Source organism: Peromyscus eremicus, chromosome 10 (assembly GCF_949786415.1).
Source record: "Peromyscus eremicus chromosome 10, PerEre_H2_v1, whole genome shotgun sequence".
Classification (NCBI taxonomy): domain Eukaryota; kingdom Metazoa; phylum Chordata; class Mammalia; order Rodentia; family Cricetidae; genus Peromyscus; species Peromyscus eremicus.
This window is the reverse complement of record NC_081426.1, coordinates 81298542-81326242: the sequence shown is the minus strand read 5'-3', so window position 1 is coordinate 81326242 and position 27701 is coordinate 81298542. Positions and strand designations below refer to the sequence as shown.

The 27701-nt window shown below is 39.2% G+C and overlaps 1 protein-coding gene across 1 annotated transcript; it reads right to left on the bottom strand.

Moving 5' to 3' along the window:
* Positions 1–939: 939 nt before the first annotated feature.
* Afp (alpha fetoprotein) lies at positions 940–19379 on the bottom strand. Its single transcript, XM_059274653.1, has 14 exons — positions 19286–19379; positions 18534–18585; positions 17480–17612; positions 14199–14410; positions 12974–13106; positions 11672–11769; positions 10112–10241; positions 8225–8439; positions 6095–6227; positions 5348–5445; positions 4669–4807; positions 2824–3047; positions 1501–1633; positions 940–984 (listed from the first exon to the last, which is right to left on the bottom strand). Exons 1-14 carry the CDS (start codon positions 19368–19370, stop codon positions 940–942), a joined length of 1830 nt encoding a protein of 609 aa, XP_059130636.1. The 5' UTR covers positions 19371–19379.
* Between the last annotated feature and the right edge of the window lie 8322 nt (positions 19380–27701).

Here is a 27701-nt window from a genome sequence, read left to right as displayed (position 1 = left end):
TCATGTCTCCTATGAAAACATAATAACTTCATTTCTCATTATCTGTTTTATTCTTCACTAGTACACTTAAGAGGTCATATAAGAAGCAATGGGACCAGGCAACACCTAGCAGTGTTTGTCTTGAGAATGTTTTCTCGGGTCATCAAGGCATCAACCTCTAGTGTGATAGATCCATTGTGGGTGGCTTTCATCTCCCGCAATGACCACTACTCGTGATTTTTAACAGAATCTGTTTTAGCCAATGGCATGTAGAACTCTCTTTTTAAAAAATACGTTTTCATAAATAAGCAGACAAGGAAAAGAAAACTAGTTGGGAAGTCTTTATTTCTGAGGTAGAGAAATCTCACATGGAAGTCTTCACCATGTCATTAAAGTATTGTCAGTTACAATTAAACCAAAAAGCTCTCGCCAAAGTGTCGACTCATTTTGTCCTCTCTTCCCTCTGGAAAAAAAAAATAGTTTATAGTATTAATTGAGTAGGTAGAGAAGGTAAAAATGTTTTGTTAATAGGAACATAGGAAGGCCTGCTGATTGCAACTTCTGAAGCCTTTGAAGTTTCCCAAACTTTTGTTTCAGAATTTTTTTAGATTTATTTATTTATTTATTTATTTATTTTAAGACTGAGTGCTCTATCTGCAAGTACAACTTTATGCCAGAAGAGAGCATCAGATCCCACTATAGAAGTTGTGAGCCACCATGTGGTTGCTGAGAATTGAACTCAGGACCTCTGGAAGAGCAGCCAGTGCTCTTAAACTGCTGAGCCATCTCTCCAGCTCCCTTATTTCAGTATTTTAAAACAAAACCTGTTTTATTAAATTATACTCATTTTAAAGGAATTTAATGGTATTTCTTAGAATCTTCATCACTACAGATTGATATGTAGGGAGAATCAACATCATTATTTAGTCTGAGGCTGAAATTTTTGTTACCTGGAGGAGTTCAAACTCCCAAAGCAGCACGAGTTCTTGAAATCAACTTTGGACCCTGAAAGTCAAGAACACATAAAAATCCTCAAACAGAGAGATGCGGGATGGTGGCAGTCACACAGTCAACTCAGGCAATCCCTTGCTTCTATTGTGGGTATACAAAAATGTGCTCCTAAGTGAGTTCAAGTGTATATCCTAAAAATATTCTCCTAAGATCTTGGTTATGTAATTAATACACTAAATAGTGAACTCTTTTAATTCAGTTCATGAAAACTGATTAACTTTAGCTCAGAAAAGTCTGCATTATCATCAACTATTTATATACATTTAATCATTCTCTCCATTAGGAAATAAATCAAAATTACTGATTCTCTTAATACAGTTTAAATTTTCAATTCTCCCTGATACTTAGGAAAATGTTACTGTTTTTGAACCTCAAGAAATATCCAAAGAAAATTTAAATCTGTCATTATTTTAAGTTATAGATTTGCAGCATATTACTTCCATTCTTTACTGCAGGATGCTCCATGCCAAGACAAACATTTTATTGGGGAATAAAATGTTTCACACGCACCTCTTCTGCAAAACAGACTTCCTGCTGCTGGCTTTGGCAGCACTTCTCCAAAAAGCTAGAGAAATCAGCAGTGACAGCCTCATGTTGCTCCTCCGTCATGTGAGGCTTTTGCTTCACAAGGTTAATGAGAAGCCTGTGGTTTAAAACAGAAGGAAATACAGGAGAGTCTGCCTTGTAATGGCGCTTTCCCAAAACGCTTTTAGTAGAACATTTTCAGAGCCCTGGCAGTCCCCACCCTTAGCCAGCACTTCTTCTACTCATTGCCAGGCTTAGCCCTCACAGTTTTCATCAGAAAGACTGAGGCTGGAAACATGCCAAGCCACTGGCCTGCCCTGGTGCAAGTTATAGATGAAACACCATGTCAGGATTCGACACGCTTTTATGGAGTGAACTGTGTGGTCTCTGTCTTACTTGCCTACATTATCCTTTTCTATTCCCTCTTCTGTAGTGTGGTTTATCCATGCACACAAGCCCAGATGTATAGATGCTCACACCTGCCACTGTCATACCTTAACCCAAGTATCACTGGCTGCCTACACTACTCACTTAGTGATTATATGGTGGACTTAAAGCTGGCAGGGCAATAGGGAAGGTTTGGGTGAAAAAAACACCATTCTTATTATTCTCTTCTGACTGAAGTGAAGAAAAATGGAAGAATGGGTCTCCCAAGAAAGGAAGGTCCTGTGCAAAATCAGTGAGTATTAAATTTAAATTAAAATGTATCGGTATTTAAAGAATGTAAGTTCCACTAGCTTTATCCCAATCACCATTACAGAATGTCACTTGTCATCAATGAAATGTGTATTTATTCCCTTTTATTTTAACAACATGATTTAGTCAGATATAATTATCCTGCTTATATTTCTGGTTGTGAGCCTAGCCTTTAACGGCTGAGCTAATAATAATAATAATAATAATAATAATAATAATAATAATAACAATAATAATAATTATCCTGCTTATAAATGCAGTCACACATTTCCTCTAATTGGAATGGAAGTACCCAGACTCAATATGAAGATCTCTCCTAATTTTTCAAAATAGATCATCCATTTTCCTTCTACCTAAAATATATCACAGTTGTTAGGACAGAGATAATTTTTCATAAAGGGAAAATTGTCTGCCTTAGTGGATTTTTCCAAATCAACTTCCCCCACAAGGCTGTATGAAAACTGAAACAGAACTAATTTCAAAGAGACACTTTAGTGCTTCAAGGGCAGTTATGTTCTAGGGAACCTATGAGTCATAGAAATGCAAAGCAGGAGTCTCAGCTCCTCCCTCTAGCATTGGTCTTCTCCAGGGTAGAACATAACAATGTCTTACTCTTGTTTCATGGTCTGCAGAGCTATGCCCTGAGCTTGGCACAGATCCTTGGTCAAGGTGAACTTGTCATCAGAAAATGGCGGAGGGACATAGCTTTCATCTATCACCAAGCTGGTGATGCATGGCCTCCTGTTGGAATATGAAGAGTTGCAGCAGTGGCCAATACCAGGGTTCAAAGGGTTTGCTTCATGTCGTATACACAAGTGTCCAATGAAAAGGTCAGCCTGGTTAGGAGAACGAAAAAGAAGAAAGCAGGGAAATGGAATTAGCTACCAAGTTGGCTCACAGTTCCTGAAATCTCATGTAGTGACACCCAGTGTCAAAGAACTTATCACTAATATTACAGGAAAACTTGCTATGTATTATTGTTGCCATACTAACAGCATGTTGTGGACTTCAATGTTTGCCCGTTTGCTTGGGATAAAACAATATGGAGTGACAGATTTTAACACATGTGACATTGATGAAAGCCCTTTAGCTGGCTGATATATGCTTCTAGTTGCACACAGACTTTCAAAAAGGAAAAATATCTCTATCTTGATGTGTACAAATCAATCAGTTGGTTGTTTTCTATGTGTATCTGGTTGAGTTTTGCTTTTCTTTGAACGTTTGTTTTATTTTTAGGCATGTGTACATAGGGGTGGGTGTGGGTGCCTGTGGAAGACAGAGGCATCAGATCTCCGTGGATCTGGAGTAAAGGGTGCTTGAGAGTCATTTTCAGTGGGTGCTGAGAACCAAACTTTGGTCCTCTACAAAAAGTACATACTTTGTTGTTGTTGTTGTTGTTGTTTTTGTTTTGTTTTGTTTTGTTTTCGAAACAGGGTCTAACTGTACAACCCTGGCTGTCCTAGAACTTGCTCTGTAGACCAAGCTGGCCTCGAACTCAGAGCTCTGCCTGCCTCTGCCTCCTGAGTGTTGGGATTAAAGGAGCGCACCGCCCCCAAGCAGTACACACTTTTAACGATCCAAGCTATCTCTTCAACTCTGGAGTTTGGGTTTTGATGCAGAGAATCACTTTCTGAAGGTCAGACTAGAACAAATCTAACCTTTGCAATTTTTATTACACACACACACACACACACACACACACAACTCATAGAAAATAAATGGGTGTGTAAATGTGTATCTAAGGCTTTAATATAGATTCTTCCAATCTTACATACTTCAAAGAAATCTCTTAAATATCTAGTTATAAATTTTAATTATTTTTAGCATGTTTGTGTGCTTACTATTCTCAGGCTAAGTCTACATGAGTCATTCAGATTACCTAGTCTAAGACAGTCACCCTAGAAAAATGGTACAATTTTTATTCTTAAGTATCAAATGCAAACAGCTCAAGCTTACTGACAGAAGTCTCCTTTCAGTGTGACATGAAAATTAAGGAGCTCACTATCCAGAACATGGATCTTACTCCTATACTTTACCTTGGGAACAAACTGCCCCAAATAGCACTATAATGATAAGACTGGCCTGCAAAAGGCAGATCCCTAACTATGGCTAAAATAAGATAACTAATTGCAATATATTGTAAGTAAGGCTTTGCTTTGCTTTTCAAATATTAAAGTAAGAATTTAGATAATACGAATAAGTTGAATGACATATTGGCTATTATCCTTCCTATGCATAAAGCTTGCTTATATGTTATTGAATAAGTCGGCTGCACTTCTACCAGGCATTCTAGAAGGACAGGAAGCCTTGGAAACCACTGAGAGACAGCACTCCCACAAACCCCTCCATTTGAACTCACTGAATAAACCAAGCAACGCCATCTCCACTATTTCTTCTAAGATGGAAATATGAAACAGCTTCAAGTCAAAGAGAGCAGAAGCGAGAGAGGATACTCACCGATCCCTCACCACAGGCAGACCATTTATCCTCGCTGAGCTGGCAGCACGTGGCTGCAATGCCCACCATATTCCCGGTGAGGTCTATCAGCTCTGCCGATGTCATCTGTGGGATTTTCCTTGTGTAAGTAATGAGGAACCTGAAAGAAGCATTTTTTACAGTGTCATCATTAGTTTTTACTCCTTCCTCCTTCACAAGGACCTACTTTTAGTGTCAGGAGACATGAGCACGTGGCTCAGCAATTGAGAAGTTTTTATTCCGACATCACTCCACACGCTCCAGTCTTCCCCACGTATCACTATGGGATGCTGATGCCGCAACAGCGGGCTGTCTTCCCAGCATCAGCACTTCCTTGATTTCAAGTGTGACCTTTGGGTGTTGGAACCTTGACAGGCTGTGAGCAAAATGGACTCCTCTCCTGCAAAAAGCCGCAGGGTTTGGGGAACCTGCAGCCAGTTCAATAGATCAGATTCCACAGGTGCTCCTGTGGATCCCTAAGGGGGAACGACGACCTGGGAGGAATCATGTAATCAGCTTTATACTGACTTCTGTCCAACTGGGGATGGAAGTGAGGGGAGGAGTGGCTTAAGAATTTAAATTTATGTTTCCCTCACCTATTAAAAGTGTTACATCACTGAACACAACAACAACAACAGCAATAACAACAACAACAACGTACTCCTTTTGTAAGTAGTAGGCCCCTAGCTTCTGGTAGAGAGCACAGCTCTGCTTCGCCAGGGCTTGGCTCTCCTCGACGTGTTTTTGCAGTTCTTCTTCCTAAAAATACAGATATTATTACGTGCATTTTTCTCTCCTCCCAGACACACAATTTTCTTTATGCCAGTATCTTATTCCATTACAAAACCCATCTTGGAAGCCTTTATAAAACATTAAAGATGATAGAGTGTGACTTTTGAAAATTAAAACAAATGAACTCTTGAGAACACAACCACTAGATAGCTGAAATTTCTGTGTAAGATTTTGCCTTCCCAAAACTGTCAAAAAATGAATATTCTCTCTATTCTATTCACCACAGAGCATTTGACCAACATTTTTATTTCTTATATAAGCCATTGGTTAGTGGTTGGAATAATTACTTAATAGTTAGGTTACTAATTTATACATATAATTAGCTAATTACTAGTTAATAAATAGTTACTTTGTATTTTAATAAAAATAGTCTATTTTTATTATTTGGTGAGGAGCATGTGCTTTTCAAAGGACATGTGTGGAAGCCTCTCAAACATTGTGGAGCAGGTTTCTTTTCCTTCTCCCTTCACATGGTCCCCTTCAACTCAGGTCCCCAGGCTCATGATATGGGTACCTTTACCTGCTGAACCATCCCTCTGGCCCACAAACAGTATTTTCAATGCTTCTTTATCAATGCAGTTTTATAGATTATGCCCCAAATTTCAGAGCAGCCTACCACATTATCCTGGCATGCAAGTGAACTTTCAGGCTGGGAACACTTCTCCAACATCTCCTGGTATGTTTTAGCAATTCTTAGAATGACAGAGACAGCATAGTTGGGATGTCTTCTTGAATATTCATAAAGAAAGCTGAAATATGTAGGAAAAATATCATGTTGTTGGAACTAAGACCAAATTACACTATTAATTCCCTAACCATTCCTATGTAATAGTCAGAGCATATAGGCATTAAAAATCAAATAGCAAGTGAAGCAGAAAAAAACAAACATAATTTGAACTCTATGAACAGCAAAACTCTTAATGCAGGCTATATATATAGTCCCTTAAATTATTCTGTAAAATGTCCTTTCATGGAAACATGACATCTGCCAGAAAATAGATGGAACTGGAAATCATTAAGTTAAGTGAATAAGCTAGTTTCAGACAAACTCTACATATTTTCTCTCATATGTGGAACCTAGGTCTAAAACTATGTATGCATGTATGTGAAATTATTTCTAATTAAAGAAGAATGATACAAATAATGCTGTTTTATTTTCCTTCATATTTTATGTTGGCTTTTTAGCGATGAGGTTTAAAATCATTTAACCAACAGATATGTTTTCCAGAGAGTACTGTATGCTAAAATTGCTCTAAACAGTGAAGGGCTAACGCCATGTAGCAGAAAATCTCTTTCCTCCCCGAAGCATTTGTTATAAAAAGGCAGAAGCAAGTTTAAAATGGGTCATCAATCTTTGGTAGTGATAAATCAATGGAGAGAAAATAAAGAAAGATGAAGGGCAAGAAGAGAGGTGGCGCCCAATGAGGGGTAGTCACTAAAGGGCACAGCTCCTTTGCGTAAGTGATACAGCAGTGGGAGGTGTGAGGGAAGGAAGTGCAAGGGCATGGAGGAAGACCGTTCTTAGCTGAGACAATTTCCACTGCAAACATTCTTTGCCACCAAAGGCCTGTCTCTATGAAGCACACTACTGGCTTTCTTAGATGTGTATGCACATATAAGTGTGAAGATTGCTCTTTAGTATTAATTGTGTTCCATGGTTATCGATATTGGTAGTGCTTACTTATACCACCAATAAAATCTCTAGCTGTGTCTCCTGAATCTACTCTTTCTTTTTGGTTTATATAATTTTATTTAGCAGTAAAAATGATATGTGAATTTTCTGATTTTAAGGCAACCAAAGAGCTACGTCTTCTGGGAATACTGGAGAGACAGTTGAACCATTGTTTTCACTGTGCGTTAGAATCAGACTCTTGAACTGAGAAAGGCCCTCAGAAATCATTAAATATAATATCCTAAGAGCTGCACAAATCCCTCTTCGCACAGTGTGCACAGGTACATACAGTAAAGGAAAAGGTATTAACTTGACTGTTGGCAAATAGAATGAATACATGCCTATTGATTCTACTACAAAAAAAACTACCATTGTGAAAATGTTCTAAATGTGTTTCCATTGGCTTAAAAACTCAATAAATAGTGAGCAATCTGTTTCAATGAAAGACTGTCTATCTGGCTCTAGCTATTGAGTTAGATTTAGGGGAATGGTTTTTTAAAACATGTATAGCAAGAGAGTCTATTCATGATCTTGGGCCCTTCTTGTTTTCAAATTTAATTTTATTTATCTATTACTACTAGATGGGGAGGCACATATGCCATAGCATGCATGTGTTGTTGAGGAGCACTTTTGGAAATTGGTTCAATCACTTTCCCTGGTTTGAACTCAGGTAGTCAGGCTTGTGTGGCAAGCATTTTTGCCAACTTGCCAGCCTAAGCCTTCCTTATTACAGAAATATCTATATTATCTCTGAAAGTTCACGGTGGCTATCATATGAGATATGTAACTAGGATGGCATTCCTCGTTTCAGAGAAAATACAAAACAAAACTTAGATTCATAAGCAAGCCAATTAATAGTGATTATTGATTATTGTGGAAGTCTCATCACTACCGTAGATCTCATCCCCTAGTTACTGGTTCCCTGCCTGCAGCTCCTTAGCATCGCAGCATCAAGACAGACAGCCTCAACTGAGCTCAAAAACTATAGCCACCACTCCCCATGCCAACAAAACAAAGCTTCCAGTCACATGATGGTCTCTATCATTGTGAACATACGTTTACGGGGCATGTTACCTTGCCATGAACATGATTTTTTCCTCTGAAGAAAATTGGCCAAAATTTCTATCTCCCAAAAACCCATTTAGATTTGGAGATAAACCTTCAGGTCTCTCATCGTTTTCTGCATGAATTATGCAATAGCCAAGTTCCAGGGTGGGTAATTTGCAGCATTCTGCTATTTTGCTTGACAGAATATCTTGTTGAGAACATATATACGACATGACTTTTTCCTGTAATGGGTATAACAAAATATAAATCTCAAAGATTTATCGTTTAAGGTAGAAACTTAAAGCTTAAAAAGGGAGTGGAAGAAGATATCAATGGAAAGGTGAAGAGAAAAATCAAGAGCCAATACAAGCATTTTGCTTCATCTCTCTTTCTGTTTTTAACTCCTCTCTCTCTCTCTCTCTCTTCCCTTTTATTTTGCTCACCTTGCTTTTCCTCATTGCTTTCCGAATTGTTCAAGACCTCTTTCCTGTAAGTCCTTCTTTCTATTTTAATAAAAATCTTCAAGAAATGAAGGAAATATGCTGCTCAAACCACACAGCATCTTTTTATTGGTATTGAAATTTTCCAATGGACAATATTCGCAGCGGGCATTCTAACCTTGCCAGCTCTCCCCTCCATCTTGATCAGAAAGATATGCAGTGACCCACTCTGCCCTCCAGAGGGCAGTCTCTAAACAACAAACCCGCAGTGAAAAATCCTGGAGAGAAAACTTTTGTCTCTGCTCAGGGCCATTATCAGCTGTGATGGTTGAAACCTAATATTCAGTTGTTAAAGCCTTCCTTAAAATACTGAAATTATTTTTTCTACTCTCAATGAAAAAGTAACTACAAGCTCCAAAAGTTAAATGGTCATGTTTTTAACCGTCTATGAAAATCAATAAAATTGTTACTTACAAACCAAGAAAGCTGTCGTCAAAGAAAAGCAAAATACTTTTTTGCTGGTATTCCTAACTGACCAATGAATTCTTAATGTGATGAGCAAATAAATACTCAAATCTATGCTTCCTGGTTTATCCATTCCTCATGACAGGGGTGCCTGTTGCCCTAGTATCTGTGCAGCTCTGTCCCTGGCAACCCCGGGCACCTGCTGACTTCCTGACTACCCCTACAAAAGCACCATGGGAGTGTACTGAAATGAGTCTTTTCTGCCTCATTTTCCAAGTCACTTGAGCCTCTAACAACAGTGATTTTTTTTAAGCCTCCTTGGTGTCACAGGGACGGGAGGGGAAGTGATTTGTTGTATGTAGACTTCTTGTTCCATGTCTAGGAAGCCCAGGATTGGCCCAAAATTGCCACGCCATGCACATGACCACTTCTTATAGATTCTATGGCTAGGAGTTTGGGGTTTTAATTCTTTTGGATCCCTTTATTCACACCTCTGCTTGCCATGAATGGACATTTTCCCTTGTGCAACAGTTTCTTGGGTTATTTTTACTTATAAATCTGCCATCAAACTATGACAGACTCTCTCGATGTGAAAGGCATTGTCCTGTAGACATATCAGTGAACAAGACAGTCTATAACTCCATGAAGGCCATTGTCTTATCTCTCTGATTAAACTATACATTCCTTGATGTCAATTTATGTTTTCCTAGTGCCTCTCATGGTGAACCAGCAGCTAACTGGGTGGTAGAAGATACTCACTGTATTTCAGTCAAATAAAGAAACAAATGTACCTTAGTCTCACAAACAGGGGCAGGGGTTGCTAAGGCCTGAAGTGAAAGCCAAGATCAAGAACATAGCTTAAATTCTACCCTTAGAAAGCCTATAACTTCACAAGGTCACAGCTACCATACACTGTGCTCCGGCCAAGGCAAGTAGCCTTCATTTAGAGTGAGACAAAGTGAAAAGGGAGGAAGCAGAAACCATCTCATAGAAAGAGAGAGACTCCTACCCCATCCTGCAGGCACTCCAGCGCATTTCCTAGACAGCACTCCTCATGGATGTGGGACACATCCAGGACCAGCTTCTCAATCTCAGTAAAATTCGCCCTGGGAAACTTTTGACTTAGCTTAATAATGGTTCTGGGAGAGGAAGATTTAAAGAAAAAAAATCAGCTTGTTTATGTATTAGAATGAAATTGCATGTCTATCAAGTGTCTGTTGAGTTACCTCCAAGGGAAAAGAACTGAGATGTCTTAGGTCATCAGCTTCAGCCCCACCTCTCCAGGTGGAAGCTCTGTAGATCATGGGCTGGGTCTCCAAATGATTTGTAAGCAATTCATAGCTTCGTAAAGACTCTCTAGGGACTCAAGATAAATGGTGTCCTTGCTTGTTCACCCCTGACTCTGAATATTTGGGATCCACTTGTCTATAATTCCAGCAGGCAGAAGGTGGAGGCAGGAGAATTGGGAGTTCAAGTCCAGCCTAACTACCAGATTCTGCCTCAAAGGGGACAAATACGTATTTTTATTAAAGAATAAATGATGAAGGGGTGGGAAAATTCTTTGAGAATAACACTTGCTTTTCATTTCTTAGAAATAAATAGTTGTGAGAAGCCAGCGAGGGTGCAGATGCCCAAATCAAGGAAATGAAAGAAGTGGAGCAGACTCAATGTTGGAGACAAGTCATCGGGTCAAGGCAGAAGGAAAGGATAAACGAAAGCTGCCTGCATCTGGGGATTCCATTCATGGGAAGGGCTAGCCATGCACATATCCCGCTCCTTGAGTAGATGCTTGAGTCATTGCTACTGATGAGAGGGAGTCTGGGGACAACTGGGGAGCATATGGCTCTACTTGCTGATAGATACATTATGCAGTTGCTGTAATTGTTTCTTCACTTCTATTTTACTCCTAAGACAGATTTTTAAAGTGCTTCATGAACTGATCATTAAGTTTCTGGCAGAATTGGGAAGTAATTGAAGGGTAAGTCGGGCCTCTTCCAGAAGGAATTCCCAGCCAGTCTTTGGAACTAACTACATGACTAAAAATGTCCGTTGAGTTTCAGCTGTGCACAATACTCATGACTCACATCATTTAGAACTTTCTTTTCACCTGCCACTGGGCTCTAAAGTTTTTGCCTCGAGGGAATATTTTAATGAGAAGCAACACTTGACACAATGGAGCCGATTAGGAAGCATAGTTAACATGAAGAATTTCTTGTTAGGCCACAAGTCTGAGATGCCTCTCCATGAGGGTTGGCCTACTTTGTAGAAGACCTAGGAAAATATGGTCTAACAAGGTGGTATAGTTTGATTGCAGATGGAAAATAAAGTGTCTAGAACAGGCAAACAATATAAACCTTAAAATTCTCTCTTGAATATCACCCCAGTGTGGCTTTTGTAAGTAATAAATGGCCAAGTGATCTGATAGCTTCCTTCCGATCCTAAGATTTCATGACTCTAATCACAGTCTCCATCACCAAAGGGGACTTTGCTCTGTAAGAGTGACATTGAGAAAAATAAACAGCAATTCTACGGCGCCTAGCTGATTGCTTCCATAGAAGCTTAAACTTACATGGCCTGGAGGTTTCGGGATCCAAATTTCCTTATTACTGCACATACGTGCTCATTCAGCAAGCTGCCTTCTCTTAATTCCTTTGCGATTGATGCCCTCTAGATGCAGAAGAAGTGAAGTGTTAAAAAAAAAAATGTACTCTTTCTAAGAATTAGAAAAGCAATGGGTACAGATAACACATGAAAGTGCATGGAATTTTTTTTTACTAATCTTAGAATTACCAGACATTTAAGCAAATTATTTTTTAATGACTTTTAGATTAATTCTTATGTATATTTGCCTGAGATTTATTTAAAATACTTCAAAACAAAACATCATAATTTTGATACAGAGACCATATGGACAGCTGTGCCTTTCCAGCCTCTAGGCAAACTGAAGCCTACTGACTCCTGCTCCATTAAAAAAAAACATGATTGCATCATAGTCTGGTATTGAGGAAAGTCATGCACTTCTTAGGAATTTGGGCCCAGCTGGGGCTATATAGGACTCTGTCTCAGCCAGGTGGTGGTGGTACATGCCTTTAATCCCAGCACTCCAAAGGCAGAGGCAAGTGGATCTCTGCTAGTTCAAGGCTAGCCTGTGCTACAGAGTGAGTACCAGGACAGGCTCCAAAGCTAGACAGAGAAACCCTGTCTTGAAAAAAAAAACAAACCCAAAACAAAAACAAAAACAAAAACAAAAAAGACTGTCTCAAAAAGTAAAAACAAGCAAGCAAACAAAAGCCAGAAGCTGAAATATGCTCCACTTTGCTGACATGAACAACCCCATCAACGTTCAGCTTCTTTAGCTCTGGTTGAACCTGTAGTGTGCTCATCACCTGTCAGTAATCCATGGAGTCGTTTATTCTGTATGGATACTGTTTCATGTCTGTCTGAGAAGCTGTAGGGACGCATTTCATTGTCCTACTCTGCAGAAGATGCATGGTTCCATCATTCTGTCCAGTTTATAGCTACTAAGTCACCATTTCCATGTAGATTGCTATTACTTCTACTTTCTTTAAAGATTCCGTAAATGCTGATTCATGAAGCCACAAAATATACACATTCTTACTTTGGCCTAAAGTTGTACTTTACCATTATGGGTATTGTTTCTAACTATAACTATAAATATAAAAGGAAATTTCACCGATAATGGGAAAGGTTCAGTAAAAGAAAAAAAAAGATGTTCATTAGGATAGAAAAGAATTACACTCTCTTCTGAAGATGATAGTCTCCACATGAGGCACATCTCCACTTTTAACTCTGTTTTCCTGAGCCATAGCTAGACCCCATTTAGGTGCAGATAGCTACACAAAGAGATCACCTTTGTCTGGAAGCATTCCTCCGCGTTTTCAGCTTTGCAGCAAGCTGGGACTGCTTTGTCGTACTGAGCAGCCAAGGAGAGAATGGTAGGCGCATACAGGAAGGGGTACCTTCTTGACACTTCGTAGATGACCCTGTGAAATGGACAGCACTTGGAGATTTGCAAACATATAAAAAAAAATGGATGGACGGCAACTGCTCTGAAGTGGACTCTGGGATTTATTTAAAGATTTGGATAACAGCAAAAGCAATGGAGTGCACTGCACGGTGCTTTTACTTTACTGGGCCCTTACGGGGGAAACGTCCATGCTTCTTCCAGATGCTGTCAAAAATTTTCCTCTCTGTCAACCCCAGGAGAAAAGAAAAGGTCAAATACTTGCTTCCAGAGTCTATTATGAAAACAAGCAAAGATGCTATGATTCTTATGGAAATGTCTTTTTCTGTAAGTCTGCTCAGACATGCCTGGGGAACCAACAAGGCCAGACCTCTTAGTAACCATCCTAGCAAGTCCCCCTCCCCCCTCTATATAGATAGATATAGATATATAGATAAATAGATTAGATAGATATATAAATACATGCGTGGATGGATGGTTGGATAGACAGACAGATAGATGAATGATAGATAGATAGATAGATAGATAGATAGATAGATAGATAGATAGATATAGAAAATTTTATATATATGCCTGTAACCCCAGCACTTAGAAGATGGAGACAGGAGGAGCAGAGGTTCAAACCCATCCTTAGCTACATACTTAGTGCAAGACCAGCTTGGACTTCATGAGACCCTGTCTCAAAAATAACATGAAATATTTTTAAAGGAAGGCAAGAGGGTGACAACAGTGCTTGTGAGCATTCATCCAGCCATTTGTGCCCAGCACATTTGTTCCAACATTACCTGACTGTACACTATTAATTATCAGTTTAGTGAGTGAGATACATAAATAAATACTTGGCTATTGGAAGTCATTCTTTCATTCAATACTGATGCATTTGGAGGTGAAGTGAAATCAAGACTTTAAGGGTGGGAAAGAGATAATGTCTCCAGAGGCTGAAGGATCAGAGGCTGGGTCTGCACATGGTCTGTCCTGCATCTCACAGCCTGTATTAAAAGGAGCCCTCGAGGTATTCTTGGTACAGACCTCAACAGACACACACTTCTACACACTTTGGAGTATACTTGTAGACTGCAGAAACACTGACTGCCTGGTGGATGGTCCTTACCTGTTCATGAACGCCTCCCTGTTTTCTTTGTATGCTTTGCAGCTCTCGGCAGGTTCTGGAAAGCTGAAGGGCATGACAGAGGCCACAGCAGTCTTCTTGCGCGCAAGCAGACACTGGTGTCTCCCCTCCCCACTTTGACTGCAGCAGTCCGAGAGTCCGTACTTGTCAGAGATCTCCCTCTCATGGCAGATTTCATCCAGAAACACAGATATCTGGGAAGAGAAAATCTTTGGTTTTTAATGAAATGAGGCCAGTAAACTAAGAAAATTGCCTGTACGTGCTCAATATGTTTCCTCTCAGTCTGATGTGATGACTTTCCTTGGTAGCTTTTAGGGTGAAAGGCTTCTAATTTACATCCTTGGGTAGCACATAAGACATAGCTATTTTATTTTAAAAGAAAAGGGGCCATGTAATAGTTTATCTTTCCTATCTTAATTTTAAATTAAGTGATTTTACTCTTTCATTTCATGAAAAATTTGGCCTCAAGATAATAGAAACTTTCCTCATTGTTTTATAGATATTCATTCCATTTGGCCTTATAACAATAGGATGATAGTCTAAAATTGAATATTATTTTCAATTAAAAGTAAAAACGACTTCAAAGTGGACTAAAAATATAACCACCCTTCATTAGTCATAATTACAGATTTAACTACAATATTTTAAAATGCTTCCTTTGTTAGTGCCTAAATTCACTGAGCTTGGACAAGATCTGAAGAAAGCCTCTAAAAAAATGCATGTTTTGTCCATTTTAGGAAAATCTTTAACTATTATAACTGCTAATATTTTTTAAATCTTGACAGTCTTACTAAAGACTCTACTTCTCGATATTCACTTCCTGTTATTGATGTTCTCTAAAAGGTTGAGACGGTGTTTCTTCATGAGATGGTCCTTGCTGGCCTGAAACTCACTTGCCCCAGCCTCCTGAGCACTGAGGTCATAGGAGTATGCCACCATGCTTGTCTCGATCCACCCTTCTAAATAAACCTTTTGAGTTGGAGGTGACAAATCACCCAGTCTGAAACACTGTCCTGAACTCTAATTGAACAAAAAAAAAATTCACAATAAGAAGTGGTTTGGGCATGATTCATGCACATGTTTTTTAACTGACTAACAGAGAAAGACAAAAACAAAAATATAAACCAAGGCTTCTTATTAACTCATAAACTTTAGAGTTTTAGGAAGCAGCTGAGGTTGCCTTCTTACTGGCTAGATTTCATAATGCCAGAAGGTTCTGTGCAAGCTGCTGGGGGAGAAAAGTCATCTAATCTATAGTCTTACCCAGCTATAAACTGTACAATTGTTAAGTGTACAATAGCCATTAGCCTGGCTAAGATATATCCATTGGTGCAACAGGGGCGTGAAGTTACAAGGGTAAATCTGATTGGCTGTCAGGCCTGCTCTCTCAGGGTAAGACTCATGCCTGGCAATGTAAACTGCACCAAGAACCCATGGTTGAGTATGCCATAGGCCCTAAGAGAGGACCTGTTTTTATTTATTTTACTGAACGGACATAGTATCGGACTGCCTTCTAAACCCTCGTGGCTACTGCTGGAGCCTAGTCCAGCCCTCAGCCTGCATCACTGATGCTTCTATTTGCGCTGGATGGTGATTAATACAGAGACTGACAGTTGTCAAAGTTCAGAAGATAAGTGACTGTGGGGTGCTCGCTCAGCAATAAAAGGAACATCTATAGAGAGGGGAACACTCTCTGCCCACAAGGGTCAGGGTCCATTGGGAAAGAGGGGGGAAAGGTTGTAGGAGCCCCAGATTGCAAGAAGACTTCTGCGAAACTGTTTTTAGACATGACTGGGCAACTGTACACATGAAGTTATAATGGCTATGGTTGTCTGTACAAGACCTGCATAAAATCAAGCTAGTCAAAACTCCTCACAAAGCCCCAGTCCTTGCAGAGGAGTTATTGGCAGTTGTTGCCTACTAGAAGACAAAGAATCGGTTTTCTTTAGGATGTAGCCCTTGGCACATGTACCAGCAGATGGCCCTGTGCCCATGCACATACTGGAAGACATCATGGATTTTTTTTAAAAAGGAAACAAAACTGAGACAGAGATGTAGCAGTAAGGGTAGTCTGGAGGACTTAGAAAGAGGGCTTGGAACATGAACATAATTAAAATACTTTGTATAAAAGTCTCAAAGAATACATTTTAAAATATACATTTTAAAAAGATCTCCTCTACAGTGCCCAGACACACAACGTTTTGGCAACTTCAACTCCACTGGGACAGAGCTCTGGGGATTTTGCTCCATACTTGCTAATTCCATCAAGTATAAAGTCCATTTCTATACAAAAGTAAACTAAAGGATAATAACTATTTCATAATGAGCTTTTATACCAGGACAACTGTGTACTTAAACTTGGTGGTTTTTCTGAAGTTCTGATTTACTTCGGTTATCAGATATTGATGCTCCTGTATATTTGCTATATCCAACAACCCGAAGAACCTGCTATGAGCCTCACACTCACTGTGCCATGCTGAACAGTGTGAGCAGCCTGCTAAGGACCTTATTTCTGGAGGCAGATGTCCTCATTTAAACCTCAGTTCTGCCAAACTATAGTTCCCTAAAGGAGTGACTTTTCTGAGTCTCAGTTTCCTGCACAGAAAAATTGTCCTCAGCCTCGGAGAATTATTATAGAGATTTGATTAATTTAACTATTATTATCATAAAATAGTATAACAATGTAATGTTATATAAAATCATGATTATATAATAAATAGAGATTGTTGTATAATTTAGCGATTTATCATTTATAAATTAGACAGGGATTCTGGCGATAAGCTGCAGCTAAGTTCTCTTAGATCACTGGACCGATGCTCTGATTGGTGGACATCATCTTCCATGTAGTGTTTTGATTAGCAATGCATTAGCAGTAATCCCTAGAGAGACGTCAGCCACACTGTGTGCACAAGAGGAAATGACCTGCCATTCATAGTTAACGTAAATCTCCATGAGGACTCTAAATGGACTTAATGTCACCCTGTATAGTGTAGATATGAAAGCTCAGAGAAGAGAATGTGTCCGTGGTTGCTCAGATAATCTTACTGTGTAACTGTAGCTGTGAGTCGCTATTGTTGTTTCCCTTGGCTCTTTTTAGCAGCCACCTGCTTTGTGACAGTGCTGTTCAGGATTTCAGGACTAATGGAACCCTGCTTTCATACAACAGGTTTTCAAATAACTAAAAGCACATATTCCCAGTACCTTCTCTTCTACAGCCTAAATCTTGGTCAAGTTTCGAAGTGGCTTTTCTTTCTTTCACTCACCTGGTTTTCTAAACACCCTCCATGCTGCTCATCACTGGTGGGTTTCTTAATCGCAGTCAACACATCGCTTGTCATTTTGCTTACTTCCTTGATAGTGGCTTCCGGAAAAAACTGGGCAAAGGTGATGGTTGCACTGAAATAAAACCACATGCAGAGGCTTAAGGACTAGACTTGGGTCACACTTGCCTTCCAAGCACAGCTTTTCCTGTTGGCTTGTGTTCTGATCTATTCAGAAGGCACCCTTTGCTAAAAGTCTGCATGAAATCAGGTTCTGGTCCCTCAGAAATGAATGTCAGCTGTCTTTCTGTCATCCTCATCCATAAAGACGGATGTTAACTCTTACAAGTCAAAATAAACAGATTTCCAAAAAACGTGCATCCTCCTTTTTGGACTGCTGCTCGTGTGATACATTGATAACTGCGAAGACCTGTATTCTTTAAAGTTTTTTCTTTCTTTCTTAATTTAAGCAAAGATTAAGACATTAGACGTCCAGTTATGTTTGCTCCTATCATGGCTGAACTCCGATCCTAGATCGTGGTAGTCTCAGACTGACTCAAAGTGATGTGTTCAGGTTTCTGCGTATAAATATCACCAGTAACACATGTGTTTAAATTCCTTACTATAAATTTCAAATGGGTAGAACAGAGGCAACATTTAAAGGAATAAAAAGTCCTCCACAAATAACAAAACTAGAGATATTTTGCTCCCTATGACTTGATATGAAACAGTCTACAAACTAGAGAATGTTGCAGTATCTTTCTGTTGGTACTGATAAGACAGATTCCTGAGCCCATACAGAGCTATTACTGACTGCTGAGAAATTAATCTTCAGTTTTGAAAATCTGATTTGCTTCATGGAATTCCAGGCAATGTATAGGTTAACATGCAAGACATTGCCCAAAGTTCAACATTTTGCAATCTGTTTGATATTCAGTATCAATGAAGCCTTAAAATTGTCCAATTCCCTCCTGTAATTTAAAAGCAATGTATTTTCAGTTGTCTAAAGATTTTTTTTTTTTGGCATGGTGTATCTGCAATACAAAGCAAAACTTACAGGTTAAGTATATTCTTCTCTGTTGAGCACTGGGGAGCATCTAACGTGGAAGCTGGGAAACAAAAGAGATTTTTGACACGTGATCATTTCAGCTGAGAAAGCAATCATTGTTGAATTTAAACCCAAACTATAACTTTTAGAACTGAAAAGTTATTAAGAACCACCTATCCAGATATCTTAATTTTACACTTGGGAAGACAAAAAAAATTAAGGAACGAAGTTAACCAGAATGATAAGTTGTGGACTTACCACCAATATCCATATTTCAGGTTCCCTAACTATTTGGCTCCCTAATAGTACAGTATTCTGACTGACTTATTTTAGCAGCCTTTGAACATAATTATGCTACAGTTGGCCCATTCACAGGGATGCTTTTCAGAGTCAAACAATTAGCCCTTACTGAGAATATTTTGTCAGTCTGAAGGAGCTAGGAATGTGGACTGGTTTCCGTGTATAATGTCTTTTCATATATATGATATTAAATGTGTATATGAGATTAAATAAATAACATCAAAAAAATGATTGAGCATGGAATGTACAAAAACTGACTGTGCTAAACATTACTGTGGTTTCATAAGCCTCTTGTAAAATTACATTTACCCTTCATCTAAATCTATTCACCAGTTAAATATTTTCCTCATCTATAACAGTAAATATCATGCCTAAATCAAGACACCTGAAGAGATGAAAATGTGAGAATTCTTAAGAATTTTGTTATAGAAAAATAGCTCCCGAATTATATAGCATCTTACCTATTCCAAACTCATTTCTATGCAGCGTTTTGGATTCAGCAAACCTTAGCAGGAAGACGAAGAAAATGGATACCCTCCACTTCATGGTTGCTAGTTTCTCCGGTGCTAGCAGTGGTGGAAGCGGAATATGGGAGCAGTCCTGCTGATGTTCTTTTATATCCTTCTTAAGGGATGCCTGTTAACTAGTAACCATCTCTTGGCAAACATATTACTCTATTTCCTTAAGTTGGAATGGGGCAATTTGCCAATAATTAACAGCAGAGGGGTCATTCGTATCTTATGTTCAAGGACACAGACCACTGCAGAGTGCAAAACAGAAAAACATCTTGCAAACGCTGCAAATGTTCTTCTCCACCTACACTGTTCAAATAGGTAATTCCCCCTAAACTGAAGAATAATTAATTTATTCCAATTTAAAACATTGATATATCCATAAAGAAAAGATACCAGACTTATTATGTAACTAAAGATGCATTAATTTTTTAAAAAGAATAAAATATGTATCATATGCTAGGCACTGAACATATTGCTTGGTTAATTCAGACTCTTCATTAATGGACATATTTCTTGATTATAATATTATTATTTAGCTCAAAAATATTTGTCAATCAGGTATATTTTATTTAGTGGGTTGTGTATGGTTTAACACAGAAAACAGCATAAACCTTGATGAACCAAGTCCCATTCTAATTTAATCTACCAAAGAATAATTCTGTATGTATGTCAGAGAGTGGATCAGCTCCATCATCCACAATTCTGTATGTATGTCACAGGTAAGTGGGTCAGCTCCATCATCCACTATGCAGCTCAAGATGATTAAGGTGATACTAAAAAATGGGCACCGATATACTTCTGACCCTAAAAATAATTCTTCTCAAACCTCATTCTCTATGTCATAGAGTCTATGAGGATTTTTAATTTCTCTACACATTAGAGTTACTGGAGAACTGTTAAAAATTCCCAATGCTTACCTAAACTATAACTCAGACCAACAAGTCAGAACCTGTGGACTTAAGATCCAGGCATCAGTGCTTTCTAAGACTTCATATGTGATCAATTTTATTTATTAAATTTAAAATTTAATAAATATTTTAAAATATTTAAAATAAAAATTTAAAAAATATTTTTAAATTCATTTTTTAAACATGCATTTTATGTGTTTGAGTGTTTTGATTGGATGTATGTCTGTGCACCATGTGCATGCCTGTCACCTGAGGATGTCAAAAGAGGGTGTTGGATCCACTGGAACTGGAGTTACAGATTGTTGTGAGCTGCCATGTGGGCACTGAAAATCAAACCCAGGTCCTCTGGAAGAACAGAAAGTACCATAACTGCTGAGCCATCTGTCTATCCCATGAGCAATTATTTTAAAAGCATGATTATAAAAACGAATGACTTATACTAGAAAATTAATATGATGCATATATAAAATGGAGTGAATGCAGCTATTAAACCAATTTTGTGGAGCAATATTTAATGTAATAGAAAGATTCTCATAATGGAGATCTAATAGGAAACAGGAAAAAACAAATACACAGTCTGGACATTATTTTTAGGCCATACCAGTTCTCTTTACTCTCCTCAAAATAAGTAGACTAAGACACAGCAATGAGAGGCCACAGAATCTAAACAGTTTTCTAGATTGCAAGTGAATAAGACTCTCTCCCTTCCTCCCTCCCTCCTTCTCTCCTTTCCACTCCTTCTCCCTCTCCCCGCTCCTTCCCTCCCTCCTCATTGAATAAAATAGCAATGAATGATGTAAGTAAACTGAGTACATTTTAGACTGTGCATAACGTATCAAGTTTCCTGATACTTAAACAAAGATTTAAATCACCAACAGTAGTTCAGATGCAAACATTTATCATAACAGAACCAATGCTGATTTTTGAGCTTTGTGCTGCTCCATTTTATTTATGTTTTCACTTTCTGCCGTCAGACCCCCTTATATTTCATCTTTTGAGGAATCTAATCACAGACACAGACCCAGCTTGGGTACCCTCTAAGAAGGGACTGGCTCTCCTTTCCAGCTGTTTGGCACAGCAAGATGGCAACGCCCTACTATTGGATTTTACCCAACTACGTGATGACAAGAGCGCTGTGAAGAACGGTTGAAAAGCTCCCATCATGAAACACTGGGCATAAAGAACTGAAACAGAGTTTGATGATTCACACTCTACACAGCTTGCCCCAACTCAGACAATCAATTCCAAAGCCTGTCCAGAGTGTGGTGTCAAAGCAGGACTCCACACTTGCTGAATGGATAATGAATGCATTTATCCCATGACATGGGTTTGAAGTGGAAGAAGAGTTTCCATTTTGGTAAATTCCAGGTTTTGTATGCTTTGAGATGTTTGCCTTAGTTTGGTTGCTTGGTTGGTCAATTATTTGGATGGTTGGTTTGTGGAAAGCTGGCTTTGGAGTTTGTGGTTTTCCTACCTCAGCTTCCCAGGTCCTGGATTACAGGTGTGCTCCACCATTCCTGGCCACTGTGAGATCTTCCTAACTTCACAAATCCTACTTCAAGTTTTATGCTAGTATGTATGTAATCTGCAAGGTCAGGTGCGCAGTTTGGTCATCTTTTCATGCTAAATAGATCATGTGTAATAAGATTTGGTAAATATTATATTTAAAACTATGACTATGTCTACAAATATACAAATAACTACAGAAAGCTTGTGCATATCAAGACAGAGGCATGTTATACCAGCCACCAAAGTCACTGGCATGCTTCTACACCTAAACCAGGAGGAACAGCCCAGATCAGCCCAGGGCCTGCTGGATTGGCATCATCCTTTCATCCCTCTCTGCACTCTGCCTTGTGGTGTGACTCTCTGCAATTCCAAAGCATGTGATCAGACTGGTAACCCAGGGTCACAGCAGAGATGGCGACTGGGTTTGAATTTTGCCCTCACTTATCTGCTCCATGACTTTGTGTGAACTCTCTAATACCAACTGCAAACAAGCATAAGCCCGTGTGTGTCATTACTCAAAGCTCAGCCGCAAATGCTGAGCTCACACCAAATTCTTTTCCATTGCTCTACTTCCTAAGCCCAGGAAACCACGTGGAACCAAGATGGCCTGATAGACTGGACTTTGGTATAAGAAAGGTTCTAACCTTGACTGTATCAGCTGTCAGGCAGGTGACATCAGGCAAACAACTCAACCCAGGCTTTATTTTCAACAAATTCATCTATAACATTATGATAAAACTAGTACCTTCTTACTGAACTAGGGTTAAACAAATGAACAAGAATTAATGGCTCAGAATACGGCCTGGCACAGAGTAGAACTCAGTAGATGGGGGATTATTTATCCATTCAACAAAAAATGTGGAGTCTGTATCGAAGACTCCGTTCTCTGATGGGAAGAGTCAGCAATAAGAGTCAGGCAGCATCTCTGACTGAGACCACATCTCATAGGTGTGCTGACGACTGCATCCACACTATCAGGTTGTATGATGGATGCTGTGATATATGGAGGGAAACGAGCTCCTGGCATCTTCAGATAGGTCAGGTGAAGTGTTTTTGGAGGAAGTAACATTTCACAGAGACCTGAAAAAAAAAAAAAAGAGGTAAATAGGCTAAGTAAAGAGGCTAACTTCCAGGAATGTAAAGGGCAACAAAAGAAGGCCCATTGGTGATAGAGAGAATAGCATGTCTAAGGAATGGGGGGAAAGGCAATGTCTATGAAACACAGAGTTCAGAAATGACAGAACTCAGCAGGATTGTGGCTCAGTGGTAGAGTGCTCACTTAGCTTCTAGCTCACTTAGCTGGATGCAACTCCTCCATAACACAGAAGAAAAAGAGAAGTGATGAAACTCACCCTGCAGAGGGAATTTAAATTTTTTAAACTTTATTATTGTGCAAGTGTGTGTTTGTGTATGTGTGTATATGTATGTGTGTGCACGTGTGCGCACGTGCTAGAGAGAGAAAGAGAAAGAAAAGACATATTATGACATTGGCACACACATGTGGCAGTCAGAAGACAATTTTGTAGACTCTTCTCTCCTCCCACTCTTATGTGGTATCCAGGGATTGAGCTCAGGTTGTTGGGCTCATGTGGCAAAGCGCCTTTACCCTATGAGCCATCTCACCAACCTAACAGGGAGAGTTTTTTTTTTTTTAATAAGGCTGGTAGAGGCCATATCTCAAGGACCTTATCATATTTAAGATGATACACTTAAGATAATTACACTTCATCTTAAGACACTGGGAGTGAGTACTACAAAGAAAGCTGATAAAAAAAAATCACCTTTGTATTTTGAAAATGTTTCTACTGTTGTCAAAGGAAACAAGACCAATTAAGAAACCAATGCAGTATGCAGGCTAATAAGCCACATGGGTGAAAGTATTGCTGATGGGAATATGAATGAAGTACAATAAAAAATGATAGATTCAGAAGCGAAGTTCGCATACACTGAGTCTCAGAGAGAGAGAGAGAGAGATACAGAAGCAGAGACGAGACACAGAGAGACAGGGAGACAGAGACTGGTTTACCCAAATGGTCCTGGGTAGCGCTTGATGACTTAGTGCAACCCAAGCTAGCTTTTCTCTCTCAAGAGTGCAATGGGCACAAACCCTGGTTTGCAGGTTGAAGACATGGACAATGGGCATGGGCATATTGCTTCCTATCCCCAGAACTACAAGAAGGGGAAGGATATTGGAATATCTCTGGCTTACAGAGGGTTACTCTAGCTGTGGGAGTGGATGAGAAACTGGGGGTCGGGGGCGAGCAGAACCAGAGACAGACAGCAAAATCTGCAAGGAGAGATAAAGATGAGCTTTGAACCACCGTTTGTATGCTGACTGCAAACAGTGCTAAACCCTGGGGGGTCATTGCTCAAAGCTGAGTCCTAAGTACAGGGTTCATGACAAATACCTTTCTGTTGCTCTAATTCCTGTTTGGTTTACTTTGTCATAAATCCTTAAATCTTCCTAGGTGCAATATGGCCCAGCAAACTGAACTTTGCCATCAAAAAGATTCTAATCTTGGTTGTGCCAATTATTAGCCAAACAGAATTCAGCAAATCGTTCAATATGGATGATTCTGGATTTTATCATTTATGTCACAAAAATAATACTTCTCAAGTTTATTTTCATGTGGAGGTAGAATAATGTAGTCTAAATGCTGGACAGCTAGAAACATTTCTAAAAAGATGAGGATAGACATTATCATTTTTAGGACTGCCATTTGTGTTAGAATGTACAGTTAGGTCACACACATGGGTTGGCAGAAAATGGTTCTCTCTTTTGGCGTCCTTTTTTGCCTTTTGTATTTGTGTGTGTATACTTCTGAAAACATAGTTCTTACACTTCTAGTATCTTACCCATCAATGTTTATAATAACCTATCACCACCCTTCTGTCTCTGTCTCTCTGTCTCTGTCTCTCTCTCCCTCTCTCTCTGAGACTCAGTGTATGCAAACTTCACTTCTGAATTTATCATTTTTTATTTTACTTCATTCATATTCCCATCAATATGATTCCCATTCATATTCCCAGCAATACTTTCACCCATGTGGCTTATTAGACTGCATACTGCAGTAGTTTCTTAATTGGTCTTGTTTCCTTTGACAACAGTAGAGACATTTTCACAATACAAATAGGGTGTGATAGGGTGGTGATAGGTTATTATAAACATTGATGGGTAAGATACTAGAAATGTAAGATCATATAGCACTCTGTGAGTTATAGAGAGTTATATATACTCACTAAAGAAATGGTCACTGTCTGACAACTTAAACAGTCTTTAGATTGTTTTCTCATCGAACGTCATACATAATCTTAAACAATAGTCTTTCGTGAGCCGTCACACTCTTCCTAAATGATTAACTTCTTGGATTTACCATGGTGCTTAGCACAACATCTGAAATACAACGTAATCTTTAAAAATAGAAATCAAAAGTTACTGAATCAAATTGTAGTCAGGATTTATGCCCTCATGGTCCTCGCTCACTCATTAACACAAATGAACAGCTCACCTCTCCTACTCTTGGTAACAGAACATATTGAAATGTTCATGTATTATTTTAAGTAATGCTAGGTCTCCACAGGCTTAAGAACATATATGAGAAGTGGATGCATCTTGAGAGGAAGCCAATAGTTGTCATCTCCAGATTTTAAAATGAATCCTGCAAAGCAGACATACTCCAACTCTAAGTAGTATTCCAGGCCACTACAGCCATCCTTACTCTGCAGATTTAGTTACATATTCTTGTTTTCTGTGTTATCCCATATTTATGTTATCTGTGGGCAGAAACAGACCCATTGGCCATTATAGTCTCCATATTTCTGAGAACTCAAGGATTAAGAGAGTAGCTCAAACTTTGCCTTGACATTTTCTTCCCTGTTCACTGATGCTGCTAAATTCTCTTTACTTATCCTATACATGTTTCCTGAACATATGAGGACCCTCCCCACAGTTTTTCAGGGAACCCCTAACATAGGACTGTATTAAGGAACTACGAGTCAACATGGAAAGACATTTCTACTATGTGATGATGTGTAAACACCACCAGATGACTCAAGACAAGCCTGCCCCATGTATTCTCAACTGGTTTTTTTCCCTTGGTCTCTTCACATCTAGTCCTAGCTGACACATATCTGTCCCCTTAATTGGTTTTAGTCAATTTTGTTTAGTTTGAGTTCATATAGACCCTGCTGTAAAGGAGAATGCTTCACCATTCATATTGTCTGTCAACCTATTTTGCTCAAAAGAAAATCAAAATGGAAAAAAAGACTGTTTTTCTTCATCAAAGGCATTTTATCTTTGGATCTTTGGTGTTTAGAGGAGAAAATATGTTTTCTTCCTCCACACAGGAACAAAGTAAAAGAGTTCAGAGTCAGATTGAGTAACTGAGCTACCTGTCAAACTTAAAAGGACAGAAATATGTCAAGGTCAATAAAGGTCATCTCAGACATCAATATAGGTCAAGCAGAGATACAGCAATGTCAATGGAGGGCTGACTGACTGAAAATCGGTTTCACAGAAATGTACAGTCTACCAGCAGCAATTGCCCTTCTCCAGGTTGGCTGCTTTGGACAGGCTGGGTATGGGCCCTTGAAAGTAGGAAGTTGGTCCACACAGCCAAACTATAAACCACTTGAGGGAAATGCCCCATCTGGAACACCACATCTGGAACCATGTACAGAAGAATTTCTTCCTAAGAACTTGTCTGGTGGTGACATTTTCAGATGGAGCCCACCTCTTCCCAGCCACTATAGAAATGACAAGAGTGCTGGGCCTTGTGCCAGTCATTGCTGGATACTCCTTTTCCTTGGTGTCTTCCTTTTCTTCTGATCTCACAAAATGCCTGGGATGGGGACATTCGTAAATAATAGAAATGTGTTTTTCTATTCTGGAGGCTTGGGTGTTCAAGATGGTATGGTCCCTGCTGACTCAATGTCTGGTGAAGAGCCATTATTCAAACATGGTACCATAAATGGCAGAAGAGACAGAAACACATCCTGGACTGGGAACGTCCCTTAACCTCTTTTATGAGAATACTAATAAGCTGGCTGTGACAGCAGATGCCTGTCATCCCAGAACTCAGTAGGCTTAGAGAGGAGGATTGTCACAAGTTTGAGGCCAACCTGAGCCATATAGTGAGACCAGTTCTCAGAAAACAAACAAACAAACAAGCAAGCAAAAGCACTAATCTATCCATAAGAACAGAGTCCCTGTGGCTTAATATCTTTCCAAATGCCTTAACAATTACTATCACCTTGGATATTAGGTTGCCACATAAGAATATGGTAATGATGTGTACACTCAAAATGTAGCAAATTGCAAAGCTGAGTGGCAGCTTATTGTTAACGGGTCATTCAGAAAAAAATTCCCTGAACAGTGCTTTCCTGACAAGGGACATCTGAGCAACTGCTTATTCTCTGTGGGTGTGTGAGGACACAGTAAGAAGAGGTTGTATTCCCCACAGTGCAGAAGCATCTTAATTTGGGAACATATTCTTCTTGACGGCTGTTGGAGCCAAACTCTGAGCTTTATATTCTACAGCTTTCCAAAGACATGGACTAACCTTGTCCCACAGCTTTATCTTGTGCTGCTTCAATCGCTAGAAAGTTTGTGATTCCTGAGTCTCAACTGTGTCCTCCTAATCACAACCCCAGTCACCCTAGTTGGGATGAAAGAACTTCTCCCTCTCAAATAGAATGGACTCTTCTCTACTTAAGACATCCAAGCAATACAGCCCTTGTGATACTGCTTCTTAATTCAGCCCTCTCTTGAGATTCTTAAGACCAAATTTTTAAGGAATCAGTCTAACATATTTAGGAAAGAAGAAGTAAATATGTGTGTGTGTGTGTGTGTGTGTGTGTGTGTGTGTATGTGTGTGTGTGTGTGTATCTGAGTAAAGATATAGAGCAAATATGGAAACATGATAATCACTTGTATATAATATTTA

Excerpts from the sequence above, each read along its gene's own strand:
- Afp (XM_059274653.1), bottom strand. The coding sequence starts at position 19,370 with ATGAAGTGGAGGGTATCCATTTTCTTCGTCTTCCTGCTAAGGTTTGCT. Across the intron at positions 8,440-10,111 it reads TGGAGTGCCTGCAGGATGGG|GAAAAAGTCATGTCGTATAT; the intron begins GTAGGAGTCTCT and ends TACCCATTACAG. Across the intron at positions 1,634-2,823 it reads CTGCAGACCATGAAACAAGA|GCTTCTCATTAACCTTGTGA; the intron begins GTAAGACATTGT and ends TTTAAACCACAG.